The sequence below is a fragment of the Symphalangus syndactylus genome, chromosome 5 (assembly GCF_028878055.3).
Source record: "Symphalangus syndactylus isolate Jambi chromosome 5, NHGRI_mSymSyn1-v2.1_pri, whole genome shotgun sequence".
NCBI classification, from domain to species: Eukaryota; Metazoa; Chordata; class Mammalia; order Primates; family Hylobatidae; genus Symphalangus; species Symphalangus syndactylus.
The window spans coordinates 116531565-116548484 of record NC_072427.2 but is presented as its reverse complement, the minus strand read 5'-3'; the positions used below and the strand labels follow the sequence as shown (position 1 = coordinate 116548484).

The window sequence follows — 16920 nt, the reverse complement described above, 5'->3', positions numbered from 1 at the left end:
GGGGTAAAATTAAGCATTTAACTATTCATGAGAATAGGCTAGTAAAAAATAAGAAAATAAAGAAGTAGGAGAAAGAGAATGAATCATGACATGAATTCTGAGATAGGAACGGATGAGACCTAGAGGGTAGGCAGAGAGAGATCAGCATTCAGACAGGCAGAAGGACAACTCTTCTGTTCAGAGATAAGGGAAGGAAGACAAGAACAGGTATAGAATTGAGCAAGTATTAAGTTAGGGACAATAAATGGTATTAATTTGGTGGAGTACCACAAGGCATCTTCCTATCTTCTCAGAGAAGTTGAAGGCAAGATCATTTACCGGCAGCAAGAAAAGAAGAGGTGAGTTTCATAGCTTGAGCTAAAGAAGTCTGAAACAGGTTTAGTGGAGAATAGTGGAAAATAAATCACTAAAGAAACAGAGGGTGTGAAGGGGCCTATATATTTTATTGAATCCTTAAAATAGCTGTTAATAGACTTCCGCATGTGGCCGCAGTGGTGTACCTGATACTGCAGCAACTCTCCCAGCGCCACCAACTCAAAACATGAACAAAATATTGGAAAGTGTTTTCAGAAACTGGACAACAAAAAGCATAAACTGTTAGACCGAAAAAAAAAAAAAAAAAAAAAAACAAAGGAGACGATTCTATCTGAAGACAACTTGACTGTGGTGCAGAAAGGAGCAACTTAAGCAAAGCAAGGCAGTACTGCAGAGCTGAAGAGAAGGAGATTAGTGTTCGAGGTGGCAAAGAATCATATGCAAGAAAAATAAAGAAACAGCTTCAAAATTTACACAAATCCCTATGTAGATTTAGAATTTGGAATCTATAGCTGAAAAATAAACTATATATGTAGATAAAAACTCCAAAAGGCTGGGCAAAGAGCTACCAGGGATCTACAAGTGGCTGACACATGTTCCAGTTCTGCTGAAACAAACTTCAATACACTTTAAAGAGAAGAAAACTCAAATGCTCAAAAACCATAAAAATCAGTGTTCAGCACTAAATTAAAAATTACTACATATGCAAAGAAGCAGAAAATTATGACCTGTAATTGCAACGAAAATCAGTAAATAAAATGGACCACAGGCCAGACACAGTGGCTTACGCCTGTAATCCCAACAGTTTGGGAAGCCAAGGCGGGTGGATCAGCTGAGGTCAGGAGTTTGAGACCAGCCTGGCCAACATGGTGAAACCCTGTCTCTACTAAAACTACAAAAAATTAGCTGGGTGTAGTGGCAGATACCTGTAATCCCAGCTACTCTGGAGGCTACTCCGGAGGCTGAGGCAGGAGAATCACTTGAACCCAGGTGGCAGAGGTTGCGGTGAGCTGTGGTCCTGAAATGCATTGTAGCCTGGACAACAAGAGTGAAACTCCATCTCAAAAAAAAAAGGGACCACAAAAATGATAGAGATAATACAATTAGCAATCAAGGAATTTAAGACAGGTATTTAAGACAGAAACAAAATGATAAGATGATAGAGAAAATGATAGAGAAACAAATGAGATACTACAATCAGCAGTCAAGGAATTTAGGACAGGTATTTAAGACAGAAACAAAATGGAGGATATAAAAACTTCTATAAAAAAGTGGAATTTCAGGCCAGGAGCAAAGGCTGACACCTGTAATCCCAGCACTTTGGGAGGCCGAGGTGGGTGGATCACCTGAGGTCACAAGTCCGAGACCAGCTTGGCCAACATGGTGAAACGCCGTCTCTACTAAAATTACAAAAATTAGCCGGGTATGGTGGCAAGCGCCTGTAATCCCAGCTACTTGGGAGGCTGAGGCAGGAGAATCACTTGAATTCAAGAGGCGGAGGTTGCAGTGAGCTGAGATTGTGCCACTGCACTCCAGCCTGGGCAACAAAAGTGAAACTCTGCCTCAAATAAAAAAACAAAAAGTCGAATTTCTAGAACTGAAAAAAATATAAGATCTAGAACAGAAAATTTATTAGATGGGATTTATAGCAGATTAGATAGTTCAGTGGAAAACAATAAGAAAAGTGATAATAGAGAAACAAACTATTAGTAAGTATAGAAAAATTGTTGGATAAAAATCAGCATGTGGCTGGGCACAGTTGCTCACACCTGTAATGTCATCTCAAAGCACTTTGGGAGGTGAAGGCAGGTGGACCATGAGGTCAAGAGATCGAGACCATCCTGGCCAAAATGGTGAAACCCTGTCTCTACTAAAAATACAAAAATTAGTCGGACATGGCGGTGCGCGCCTGTAGTCCCAGCTACTCGGGAGGCTGAGGAAGGAGAATCACTTGAACCTGGGAGATGGAGGTTGCAGTGAGCCGAGATTGTGCCACTGCACTAAAGCCTGGTTGACAGATCCAGACTCTAAAAAAAAAAAACAGCAAGTAAATATGATTTAAAAAAAAAAAACTCTTAGCAAAATAGAAACAGAAAGTAACATGTTTAACCTGATGAAGAGTGTCCATGAACAAGCTAACGTTAACTTCATATTGTATGGTGAATGAATCACTGTTTTTTCCTTAAGATCCGGAACAAGGCAAGGAAATTCACTCTCACATTTCTATTTGCCTATCTCCCAGAGGTCCTAGCAGTACAATAAGGTGAGAAAAAGAAATTGGCATATAAATTAACAAGAAATTAAAATTCTTTTTATTCGTAGATAATATGATTGAGTGGGCAGAAAATCCTAAAGACTACATAAAAGCTACTAGATTTAATAGGTGAATGTAGCCAGTTTGCAGGTTACAAGATCACTATAACTATTAGCAGTAAAACAATGGATAACAAAAATTTTTAAATGCCATACTCAGTAGCATCTAAAAACTTTGTTTTAATAAAATGTGTACAAAACCTATACACAGAAAATAACAAAACACGCTGAAAGGTATTATAGAAGAACCAACTGAAATGGAGATACACCAAGCTCATGAATTAAAATTTGTTAATAAGACATCAATTGTGCCCAAATTGATCTATAAATTCGATATAATCTCAATAAAAATCCAAGTACAACTTTTTTAAAAAATAAAAATTGACAAAGTAACTCTGAAATTTGTATGGAAATGCCAAAAAAATATGAACCATTTATATTATCTGATATCAAGACTTTCTATAAAGCACAGTAAACAAGACAGTGTAGTGATGTCATAAAGGCAGACACAGCAATCAATGGAAAATAAGAGTCTAGAAAAAGACCCACATGTAATGATTTTTTGATATAGGTGGTGACTGGGGAGGGGCAGACTTTTCAATAAATGGTGCTGGACAACTGGATATCCATACATATTGTAAAAAATAAACCTTGAACTTCAACTTAAAGCAAACACAAATTTAACACAAAATGGTTCAAACATCTAAAAGAAAAACACTACAACTATAAAACTTCTAGAAGGAAACCTAATAAAATCTTTATGAGATATCTGGAAAAGGAAGTAAAGAGGCTGGCCAATCCTCCCTACAAACAACTATAAAATGACACAAAATGGTCAGAAACTAGGCTCTGGAAACGAATTACAGGCAAACAACATATTGGGAAGTGTTTAGTCATTAGTGACTACTGAACTTTAGGTAGTAGTAACTATGACAGTCTATTATTCTTGCTTATGGCTGCTACCATGACCGATCCCCACATGGTTAGAATAGTAGTGTTGCTAGGATGAGGCGGCCTGTGTTTAAACACACAAAGAAAAACACAATGACAAAGAGTCAGACAACAGGAAATCTTAATAAAGAAACTAGAGCACAGATAAAGATAATCAGAGAAAAAAGTAAACAGCTTCATAGAGAAGAGAATAATAACATCGATCATTTCAACATATGTGAAATGGGCATTTTAGAGGCGGAGGAGAGAATCAAGGGGCTGAAAAAGTATTTGGAAAGATAATGGCTGAAAACATCCCCAATCTAACTAATGTATGTGAGCTCAACAAAGCCCAAGTAGGACAAACATAAAGTGATCCACTGTACACATAGTCAAACTGTTACAAGTCAGAGAGACAGGAGAAGCGAGTGAGTGACAGAATCAACCTAGTATAAATCTTAATACCAACAAAAGAAAACTTATGTATAGGAAGACATTAATATAATTAATGGCTGATGTCCAAAAGGTAATGGAATAACATATTCAAAACAATGAAAGAAAAAACAAGCAAACAAAACTGTAAACCAGACATTCTATTTCCAGCAAAACCATCTTTTAAAACAGAAGGCAAAATAAAAACATTCATAGATAAACACAGACTGAGAAAATTCATTACACACAAACCTGTGGTATAATAAATACTAGAAGAACTGCTTTAGACTGAAAAGGAATCATCCTTCATTCCTCTGTTTCCCCTCCACATTGAATCTATCAGCAAGCAAGGCCTACTAGTTTTATATCCAAAAATGCCTTAAATCCATCTACTTAAAAAAATCTTCCAATGCCATCATCTGAGCAGGAGCCTTGAATTATCTACCGGACTTCTGCAATAGCCTAACTAGTTTTCCTGCTTCTACTCATATCCCCCTACAATCCACTGTTCCAGCAACAGGCAGGGTATTAAAAAAAAAACCAGATTGCACTATTCTCTGCATAAAATCCTCTATAATCAGCTTTCCATGCACGTAGGATACTACTTGCCATGACTAAATATGTAATACATGAACTACTTCCTGCTTGAACTTTTCTATCATTCTCTACTTCCTTCCCTAAGTTCCAGCACACTGGGATCCTGTATTCTTCAAATACCTCAAACTCATTCCCAGCTTCAGATTTTTTGTACCTACTGTTCCTTCTACCTCGTGTGTGTCACCAGGAGATCATGACTCAAGGCTGGCTTCTTATTACTCAGGTCGGCACTCAAATGTCATCTCCTCAGAGAAGATTCTCAGAGAAGCTTTTCCTGGCCACCCTATCTAAGGTTACCCTACCTACCATGGCTTGCCTCCCTTTCCCTTTTAAAAATTGTGGAGTATCATTTATCATTATCTGAATTGTAATGCTTAATTATTTGCTCACTGGTTTAATGTCTACCTCACCCAATAAAATAAAAGGATCATGAGAGATCTTAGTATCTTGTTGATCACTGTATGTCCAGGACCTAACACAGTATTTTTAAATTACTGAGTAAAAATTTACATATATTCTAAAACTTACACTAAAATGTAAACACTTCTGCACTCTTAAAAGACTTTAAAAAGAATTTTGTTCTTATTTAGTATTTTACAAATGTCATATTTTATAATTTATACCAGTCTTCTGCCTCTTGTTAATGAAGAGAAAAGTGAGTAATCCTCCAAAGTTATCTCAAGTATTGCAAAGAAAGTGGGTGGCCATATATAGACAAGAACTGTGTCTGTCTTGCTTATTACCACTGTACTCTCATACCAAGAACAGGGTCTAGTATATGGTAATCATGAAATAATTACAGAATGACACATTAACAATGAGACTCTTAAGAGCTGGAAGACAGAGGAAATGCTCTGGGGGTTGGTGGCAATGTATTACTCCCTCCACTCCCAGTCACCACTTTTGTAGGTCTTAAGAGTACTCTTGAATATATCTCCCTATAACAGACTAAATTTCTTAAGGGCATGGAATATGTCTTTTCTGTTTGTATTCCTTATGAGTAAAACTGGCAGACAGAAGATGTCTAATAATTTTAACAATTTTTTGAATGAAATGCAAGAGCACTGGTGTCTTCATTTGTAAAAGGGAGGTAATAAGATTACCTACTTCAGAGGGCTATTATAAGACAAAAAAAAAACCTCGAAAACCAAAAAACTACACACACACACACACACACACACCAAAAAGAAGAGTAAGTGAAAGGAAAAAGAAAAACACCTCCACAAAGTCCTCTTTTAGCTAGCTATTAGGTTAGAAAAGTGTAAGAGAATTGATTAAATTTCCTCTTCTCCTATAAACTATTCCTATGTAATCAGCTACCTATAGGATAATAAGCTAATAATAATATAAGCTAATAAGACATCATACTATTTCAGCACCAGACACTGAAACAGACCACCACCACCACCAACAACAACAACAACATAGTCAGGTTAGCTTATAAGCAAGACCCAAACTTGGATAAGAGAACTTCCCAAGTCACAAGTGGGGAAAGAGAACTAACTATACTGACAATTTAGGGAATCTAACAGTACAGAGCCTTTGTGTGTTCTCAAGCATAGAGGCTATCCTTTTGGTAGAGATTTTATGAAAGAAATCAGCAGTATTCCAGATGTCCCAGTAGCTTCAATGCTCCTTCCCTCACAGGTTTAAAAGGAGACCCAAGAAACTACTACTATACTAACACAATCTAAATTTAAACTATTATTGTGGCTTTAAATCTTAAAAGCTGGCAACCCAACAACAACTAATCCACTAAGCATCTTAGAAGCTGTTTTTGAAAACAAATTTTTACAGTTCTATTAAGTAGAATCTAAACTTAAACTATTATTATGGCTTAATTCCTACAGGCTGCCAACCAAAACATGAAAAAAACACTATTTCAACAAAACTAACCCATTAAACATCTTCAAAAACTTTTCTCTAAACAAATTCTTAGAGTTATTAGAATAGAAAAATAAATATCCAATTTAATTGTTTGTGTAAGCAGTCTTTCAGTAAGAGCCAGTTAAAATTCAAAAACATGTAATTACCTCAGATTGTGATTTTATTATTGGTGAGATACAGGAAAGTATCTAGGTAGCTTATAAACAATTCACCTGAGGCGGCTGTAATTAAAATATCAAATTTTATTCACTGGAGTTAGATTATATTTAAAATCAATATTTACTTGAAAATTGTATATTATATATTGTCATAAAAACCTTATTGCAAAATAATTTTAAGATTAGTTATTTCACTTACCAAAATGCAGTCCACTTTAGATTGTACAGTTTTGCTAAAAGAAAGAGAAAGTTAGGTTAGTAAAATGAGAAGTTTATTAACTATCTGCAATATTCTCAAAAAGATGTGGTAATTTAGTCTTCCTAAGAAAAAAATAAATACAGCTTCCTATTAAGATTAGGGATTGTAGCCTAAAACTGTGTTTTTCACAAAGCAAAACAAAAATCTATTTCCTATTCACTGTACTAAATTTAATCTTAAAGCATGGTCAAAATATTTCCTAAGTTTATTTTGAATAAACAATTAAAATTTTAACAGTGAATAAGTGCAGATTTATTACTATACTTACAACTATGGCACAGAGCTTACAATAATTATGATTTTTACTGTCTGCCTGCCACTCTGGACAATAATTTGCTTAGCACTTAAAAGTCATAATGATGTACTACAATCTCTGGCTTGTAAGATTTGATACATAAAAGATTGTTCCCTCCTCTCTCTGTCTACATACAGACACACACACACACACACACACACACACACCAGTAACAAGAATCCCTAGACATAAAGGCAATAATAAAAGGCTAACTAATATAGTAATAAATTGGGAGGACAGAAAAATACACTTAGAAATAAACAATACAATAAAGCCACTATACATCAATTTAACTGAACTACTAAGTGAACTGTTAATATATAACACAAATGAAGTCAGTATAAAATAATTTAAAGAACTATTCTTTGGATTTTGTTATAACACATAGGAAAGTGAAAATGCAAAGAAATCGTGCAAAATGTTCAGGAACAGTTTACACACAATCTTTAAAAGATGTTAAAACCAAATTGTCTTCTGTAAAAAGTTATAAAGCCAAATATATGTAAACCAAAATTGGTTATTTGCCTTTGTATGTAGCCATACAGCTAAGCTATAATGTAAAAAACATTAGTATTTAAATCGCATTTAACACAACCATTAATAACAAAATTTTATACCTGTACCCAGATTTCAAATTTCATTTTCTAAACAATAAAATATGACTGGATTCAGTTTAACTGCAAAGTTCAGAACGACTAAAAAGAGCAAAAAAAAGTAAAGGATAACTGTAGGTTAAGAGGGACTGAAATCCCCTTCCCACAGTCCTACAAAAGATTTTTAGAGGTTTTAAAATCTCCTTGTATACCTTATAATTCATTGGCACCTAACTTGTGCTATTTTTTCTCTCTTCTCAATAACTCCCAGATTCCTCTGAGATCTGAGAGTAATCTATATATTAAGAATTGCTGCTAAAAAAGTAATATATCCAGGATCCAACCATCTCTCATCACCTTGGTCTAAACAGTCATTATTGGCCAGGCGTGGTGGCTCATGCCTGTAATCCTAGCACTTTGGGAGGCCGAGGCAGGTGGACTGCCTTGGCTGAGGAGTTCGAGACCAGCCTGGGCAACATGGTAAAACCCCGTATCTACTAAAATACAAAAAAAAAAAAAAATAGCCGAGCGTGGTGGCATGCACCAGTAGTCCGAGCTACTTGGGAGGCTGAGGCAGGAGAATTGCTTGAACCTGGGAAGCAGAGGTTGCAGTGAGCTGAGACCGTGCCACTGTACTCCAGCCTGGGCAACAGAGCAAGACTCCGTCTCCAAAAAAAAAAAAACAAAATAAAGAGTAATTATTTCTTGTCTAAGGTGTTACAATAACCTTTTAACTGGTTTCTCTGTTTCTATCTTTGCCCTATCACCAACCACCACACCCTGTGGGCTACTCACAACAAAGTGGCCAGAGTGATTCTTTTTGAAGATGACATTAGTCCTTTGCTCCAAAGTCTTTACCATGGCCATAAAAACCCAGTATGGCCCAATCCTTTGCTTTCTGGTCTAATCTCATACTAGTCTATTCTTCATTCATTCAGCTCTAGCCAGGCAGCCTCCGTGATAGCTCCACGGCAGGAGTGGGCCCTGCACTGGCTTGCTCTGTCAGCCTCTAGGACTTTTCTCCCATATAACTTATCCCTTTACTTTCTTTGTTACTTTGCTCCACGTTATCTTCAACAGACAGTTCTTCCCTGACTTCCCCATATAAAATACTCCCAGTCACTCTCTATAGCTCTCATCCTGCTTTATTTTTCATCATTGCACTTATCACCAGTGATGTTATAATTTTATTAATTTGTTTACCAGCTATCTTCCTTCACTAGAATTTAAGCTTCATGATAGCAGGCTTTGTCTGTTTTGCTCATTGCTGTGTTATCATCTGGTACATGTAAGGAGTTCAATAAAGTCCATTGAGTGAATAAATGAAAAAAAAATTTTCAGTCCCCCAGATGAAGAAAAGTCCTTGGAAAGACTGGGACCACTTAAGAATGAGTTTTTATATAAATTAGTATGAAAATGAAATGTTTATTTTATAACATATAGATCTCAATATATTTTCATTCTACCAGTAACTGACTACTCTATGGGATTATCTAAGGAGGATGGTTTTATCTACCTATCACAAACAACTTGGTAAAGCTCTAAAAAATATATGTAAATGATAGCCTTTTAAAGTAGGGGTCCCCAACTCTCATCCCTGTTAGGAATGGGGCCACAAAGTGGAAGGTGAGCAGCCAAGCACATTACTGCCTGAGCTCTGCCTCCTGTCACATCAGTGGCAACATTAGATTCTCATAGGAGCCTGTGAACCCTATTGTGAACTGTGCATGTGAGGGATCAAGGTTGCATGGTCCTTATGAGAATCTAATGCCTGATGATCTGTCACTGTCTCCCATCACTCCCAGAAGGGACCACTATCTAGTTGCAGAAAAACAAGCAGGCTCCTACTGATTCTACATTATGGTGAGTTATATAATTATTTCATGATATATTACAATGTAATAATAACATAAATAAACTGTACTATAAATGTAATGAGCTTGAATCATCCCCAAACCATCTCCCCCATCCCTCCATCTGTGGGAAAATTTTTTGTCTTCCATGAATTTGGTCCCTGGTGCCAAAATGGTTGGGGACTGCTGTTTTAAAGGACAGAGTTATAAAGAAAATTGAAAGCCCTTCTGGTAGATGAGGGCCCTGGAATCACTTAACTCAGCCCCTTGATTATTTTTACTTTATACTTAAACATAAGAGAACAATATAGAAGAAGTTTAAGTTCCCCTTTTCTTCTGCCTAGGCTTGTACCCCTCCCTACCTTCTCAAAGGCAATTATCATTAATCCAATATATAAACTTTCCAGTTGTTACTTCAAGTTGTTACTTGTATTAAACAAAAATCTATAAGCAACATACACTGTTCTGTGAAGCTTTTAAATGTTTATGTAAATTCCATTACACTGTACTTTTCTACAATTTTTTTAACTCAACATTTTTGAGATCCATCCATGTTGATACACTTAGATGAAATTCATTCGTTTTAACTACTAAAAATTATCCCATTGAATGAATAATCAACTTTATTCATCTTTTCCTCTACTGAAAGGTAATTATGTAGCTTCCAGTTTTTCTACAAACGATACTGCCATAAGTGTCTTTGTATATGTCTCTTGGTATATACCTGTAAGAATTTCTCAGCTATGAATCTAGAAGTCAGTTTTCTAGGGCTTATAAATGATTTATTTTATTTTATATTAACAAATTTGTCTCTCAAACACTTGCATCCATTTATACTTCCATTAGCAGTATATGATAGTTCCTATTTTCTTATTACCTTGCATATATATGCCATTTATACATGATATAGGTAATACATATATACTAAAAAGTTGCTATTCCAATGGGCATGAAATTGTATTTTTTTTAAATTGTCTTTTCCTCAATTACTAGCAATGTTGTGTGCCTTTTTACCTGCCTGTTAGATATAGGGATTTTCTCCCCTATGAATTGTTGATTCCTATCCTTTGCATATTTTTAAGCGGAGCTATTTCTTATTACATTATGGAAGCTTTATATATTCTGGATACTAATTCTATTATATATATTTAACTTTGTTAATAACTTTTATTAAAGTTAACATTTTTGATCTAGTCAATTTTTTTCCTTTCTATTTTTATGTCTTATTTAAGAAATCCTATCTAGCTAAGGTTAAAAGCAGTCTATATTTTATTCTAAAAGTTTTGAAGTTAGCTTTTCTCATTTTGATCTTTAATTGGAATTTATTCTTGTATATGGTATAGTGTAATATACAGTATATACTATTTCCATCTGGGAGCCCATTCACTATTTTATTATACTAAATTTGTGTACATGCTTGAATCTTTTTCTGGCCCTTTTCTGTTTTATTATTAATCTACTCGCTTATCCCTAAGTCAACACCACACTTCAAATTTATTACTGCTATAAAATTTAGGTCTATTTGATTGCATGAGCCCCCTTGTTCATTTCCAAAACAGTCTTGACAATTCTTGGACCTTTGTTTTTCCAGGTGAATTTTTCAATCGGGTTTTCTAATTTCACAACAGTCTTCCTAAAGTTTATGTAGGACTTTATTTTTGGATTGTATTAATGTTATAGGTTGAATGGGAGAAGATGACTGATAATTTGGATTTTTTAAAATCTGTCCTTAAAATGTCATTTCCTTTCTGAATAAATCTTTTGTTAGAAAGAGTACAAGGCAACTTACAGATGGTATTGTGAATTTTATCTGTGTGTTGATGTTCAGGCAAACTATTGGTTTTCTATGTTGACCCTATCTCCAGCAACCTTCATGAACTCTTATTAGTTCTAATAGCATGTAGATTTTTTTTTTTTTTGAGACAGAGTTTTGCTTTTGTTGCCCAGGCTGGAATGCAGTACGCCATCGCGGCTCACCACAACCTCCACCTCCCAGGCTCAAGCGATTGTCCTGCCTCAGCCTCCTGAGTACTGGGATTAGAGGCATGTGCCACCACACCCGGCTAATTTTGTATTTTTTTTTTTTAGTAGAGACGGAGTTTCTCCATGTTGGTCAGGCTGGTCTCAAACTCCCAATCTCACATGATCCACCTGCCTTGGCCTCCCAAAGTGCTGGGATTACAGGTGTGAGCCACCGCACCCGGACAGTTCTAATAGTATGTAGATTCTCTTGTAGATAATCATTTCATTTATAATTAATATTTTTCTTCCTTTCCAATCTTTATGTCTCTTTCCCCCTTCTTTTTCTTATCTAATTACTTTGGCTAAAATCTCCAATATAATAAAGAGTAGCAGTGATAGAAGATATCCTTGTTTTGTTTCCGCATTAAAGAATTTACTTCTAAACTTTGTGTAATCAACAATAATTCCGGTCACATCTGTTTTGGTAAATGTTCTCTATCAATTTAAGGCACTTTTCTTTTAGTCCTACTAGTATGATAGTTAAGGCTTTTGTTCTTCTGTTCTCTCTGCCAAGGAACACTCTTCAAAAGTGCTATCTGCCTGGCTTGCTCCCTTACTTTTCTGTGCTCAGTGGTTCAAACATATCTCCTTAGAAACCTTCCCTGACTGTATCTTGTCATTCACGTTGCTTTATTTGTCTTTATTATAATTACTGCCACTGGCATTTATCTGTTTATCCAACATCCCCACTAGCTTATAAAGACAGAAATTGGTATGATTTGCTTACTACTATATTCCCAACACAAGGAACAGTACCCGGCAAAGAGGTTTATCTATGTATCTTTTTAAAAAACTAGCTTTGAGTTTTCTTGATTGAGCTTTTTTGACATCTCATCAGTTTTTATTTTTTGTTTTTCTTCTGCATTATTTGTATTTATGCTGTTAAAGTTGAATACAAAACACATTTTCCCCTTACTTCTTTGTTTTTAATAAGCACACACGAGAAAGACTTTATCTTTCTATTCCTGAAAAATTTCCATTAACTGGAACCTACAAATTTCGCTATGTAGTATTTTGTTATTTAATTTTAAATATTTTATAACTTAGTATTTGATGTCCATGTATATGTATGTATTTTATTTTTAAACTATCTACTACCAATCAATTATTTTTTCACTTCAGCCAGGGAATATGTTTTTCATGATGAAAACTTTCTTTGGGACCCAAGTCACAGTCATATTTTTTAAGAATCTATGTATCCTTTAAATAAACCTATATTCTCTATTTATCTGTTAGAGGGATTTCCATATAGATCTACATTTAATCAAGTTAATTATGCTGTTTAAATGTTGTGTTGCCATTTTATCTACCAGTTTCTGACATATGTTAAATATCCAACTACAACTTGACGTTTATTAATTTCCTTTTGGAACTGTCAATTTTTGCCTTCTTAACTCTAAGACTATACTGCTAAGACTATATTCTATATAAATAAGACTATAATTTTTACATTTTCTTGGTAGTATATTCCTTTTATCATGACCTAGTGTCCTTTAAATTCGGTAATGCCATTTTGTCTTAAGCTCTACTCTGTTGCATATTAATTTTGTTAAACCATCTTTCTGTTTTCTGGTTTTTACTACTGATGAGAAGTCTGTGGTCAGTCTCCCTTTGTGTAATTTATGCTTTTTAATTTAATCATGAGTTCATTTTAAGTGAGGATATTTTCTCCATGGAAGTCCTGTATACCTGGATTGGCATTAATTTCTCTCATGATTTGAAATTTTTAAATTATGAACTTATCTTCACAAAGATTATTTTTCAGAGGAGTCTTATATCCTGTGGGTTATAGAAGCAGTTTCACATTTGTCTCTGCTGAATTTCTAAGGGTTTAATGGTTCCAGACCAATTTGTATACAGATTTATTGACTTAGAGTCCTTGTACCAAAAGGAAACTGTTATATCAAATGAAATTCCACACTCATCTATAAAACAGGCTTAAGGCTCTGGTTCTCATATTTTACCCTTCTACATGCCCAGAGCAAACAGCAAGCTTACCTGAAACTTCCTGGTTCTGTCTGTGGGTTCCCTGTTTTAGTCCCATTTCACAGGTAAAAAATCTCTCCTCAGGTTCTATGCTTTAGTTGATCAGTTCCAACTACTTTGTGAGGGCACAGAGTATGTGGCCTAGACTTTCCTATGAACATTAAGACATCAATCCCCAGCATTTAAGATCTGTATGAGGACATGAAAACCACTATGGATCATTTAGAAAGTAGTTCCTGCTTACCACCTTTCTTAAGTAAGCTCCCCTGTTGTTACTTGTTACTAGCACCTATGAATTTAATTTCTCTTTCTTGATTTGAAGCTTTTATATATGTATATATCTTATCGACAGTTTATGTCCGGAGTGTGGGGTGAAAATCCTGCCACAAGAGCTCAACTATACCGTCTAGGAGTCTTTTATTATATGGGTGTATACATATACTATATGTATACATATAAACTGTATACATGTGTATGTGTATATATGTATAATATACACACATATCTATACATGTGTGTGTATAATAAACACACCATAGTTTTATACCAGTGTTAATGCAATATTTTTGAAAACTTCCCCCAAATTCCACCACTACAACCAATAAACTCTTTCCTTCTTTCCCATATTCTCTCCTGTATGTATTCATGAACATATCTAATTTTTAACACAGCTATAATCAAAGCAGGTTATTATTTAAATTTACCAAAATAATGTTCTACTAATAGTCTTCAAATTTTTAATGTAATGTATTTTTTGTAATATTCCATTTAGTGGATGTTTCATAGTTTCCTAAACTATTACCTGAATATACTTTGTTTTAATTGTTTCAATTAAAATAATGCTTCAGTGTTCTGCTTCAGATAATGACAAGTTAACATATATTAAAATAAACTTGCCACACACAACAATTATACATTCTGGACAAAATATAAAAACAAACATTAAGTCAAAAGAGTAATCAAAAGCAGGAAGCAACTGGAAGGAAGTTAGCCTTAAATGAGAAAACTGTACTGGTAGAACTTTTTATTTTTTTTTTTTTAGATGGAGTCTTGCTCTGTCACCCAGGCTGGAGGGCAGAGGCATGATCTCAGCTCACTGCAACCTCCGCCTCCTGGGTTCAAATGATTCTCCTGCCTCAGCCTCCTGAGTAGCTGGGATTACAGGCACATGTTGCCACACCTGGCTAATTTTTCGTATTTAAGTAGAGATGGGGTTTCACTGTGTTGCCCAGGCTGGTCTAGAACTCCTGAGCTCGAGCAATCCGCCTGCCTCGAACTCCCAAAGTGCACTAGTAGAATTTTTATAAGGCTTTTGCCTGAGGGTACTTATCAGCCCATGTGGCAATGATCACTTAGACTGACACAGGTATCTGTTGTCTTGCTAGCTTAAAAAGGACAAAGTTTGGGGTTGCCAAGGCAGCTTAAAAGTGAAAGGTGAAATCCCAGAGAGGAAAGTGCTCCAAAATTTCTATATGAACTACGCCCAGTATTTGAATGACCCTAGTTTGAGGAAGACTCCAAGGTTCTTCACAAAAAGAAACAGCTGGAAGGTGGAAGGATCTGAGACGAGATTTCTGCTGCTGCCTGTCACAGAAAAAATAAAGTTGGGGTTTGAATCCAGCCACATTAGATGTCTACTAAGACAAAAAGTCAACACTCTTCAGAGAAAAAGAACAGAATCCAAAGTCTATAACGTGTCACTGATAATGCCCATGACACAAGCAAAATACACTATAGTGAACAAACAGGAAAAAAAGACCTAGAGTCAAGAGAAAAAGCAGCTCACAGACACTAAATCCTGAATGATCCAAAGTGTCAGAATTAGCAGACAGGACTTCAAAGCAAGTACTATAAACATGTTCAAGTATTTAAAGGAAAATATGGTCATAATAAATGTTCGCATAGGGAAATCTCAGCTGAGAAATGGAAGTTATGAAAAAAACCAAATGGAAGTTCTAGAACTTAAAAGTTACAATGTCTGAAATGAAAAATTCATTGGATGACCTTAATTTGAGATCGGATGGCAGAAAAAGGGTCACTTAACTGGAAAATCAATAGGTCTATTGAAAGTGAAGAAAAGACTTGTTAAAAATAATAAACAGAGCTTCAGAAATTTAAAGTGCAATATCAAGTGGTCTAACTATGTACAATGGGAGAGGAGAGATAATGAGACAGAAAAATATAATGTTTAATAAATGGCCAAAGTATTCCCAAATCCTATGAAAAACACAAACTTCTAGATTCAAGAAGTTCAGCAAATTCCAAGCAGGATAATTATAAAGAAACCCACACATAGTCGAAAGGATCAAAAAACAAAGATAAAAAGCACACTGCGAAAGCAGCCAGAAAAAAGTAACATTGCATGCAGTGAAAAAGTTGTATGAATGAAACCTGACTAATGATACCTGACTTCTACATAGTAAACTGATTTGCAGCAGAGGTACCAAAGCAATTCGAGGGACAAAAGAAAATCCTTACTACAAATCCTGATGGAGTAACTAGACACATCTGTAAACAAATGTACAAACCTCATACTACAGAAAAATTTGAGCTGAAGCTTAAAGTGTCTAGAAGAAACCATAGGAGAATATGATGTGAGAGCTGACAAAGATTTCTTAGGGTTACAGAAGCAGTAAACATTTTTTTTTCTTTTTCTTTTTGAGACAGAGTCTTTGTCACCCAGGCTGGAGTGCAGTGGTGCGACCTCAGCTCACTGCAACCTCCACCTCCGGGGTTCAAGTGATTCTCCTGCCTCAGCCTCCCCAGTAGCTATGACACCACGCCCAGCTGATTTTTGTATTTTTAGTAGAGACGGGGTTTTGCCATGTTGGCCATGCTGGTCTTGAACTCCTGACCTCAGGTGATCCACCCATCTCGGCCTCCCAAAATGCTGGGATTACAAGCGTGAGCCACTGCGCTCCACTGCAATAAACATTTTTAAAAAGGCTTTGGAAGGCCAAGGTGGAAAAATTGCTTGAAGCCAGGAGTTTGAGACCAGCCTGGGCAACACAGTGAGACTTTATTTCTACAAAATTTTTTTTAAAAAGCCAGGCGTGGTGGTGCATGCCTGTAGCCCTTAGCTACTTGGAGGCTGAGAATCGCTTGAGCCCAGGAGTTCAAGGCTTCAGTGAGCTCTGATCACGTTACTGCACTTCAGCCAGGACAACAGAACAAGACCCTGTTTCTAAAAATAAAAATAAATCAGACCCCATCGAAATAAGAATAAACTTCTATTCACTGAAAGACATCAATTAAGACAGTAAAAAAAAAATCAACTATA

The 16920-nt window shown here is 35.6% G+C and overlaps 1 protein-coding gene across 7 annotated transcripts in view; it reads right to left on the bottom strand.

The window, feature by feature from the left end:
- The window catches only part of RFX7 (regulatory factor X7), a 161614-nt gene that overhangs the window by 88621 nt on the left and 56073 nt on the right, over positions 1–16920 (bottom strand). For all 7 annotated transcript variants that reach the window (XM_063639387.1, XM_063639388.1, XM_063639389.1 and 4 more), the window contains one exon: positions 6832–6865. In XM_063639387.1, the coding sequence (XP_063495457.1) occupies positions 6832–6865 (34 nt within the window). The remainder of the gene's footprint in view (positions 1–6831; positions 6866–16920) is intronic.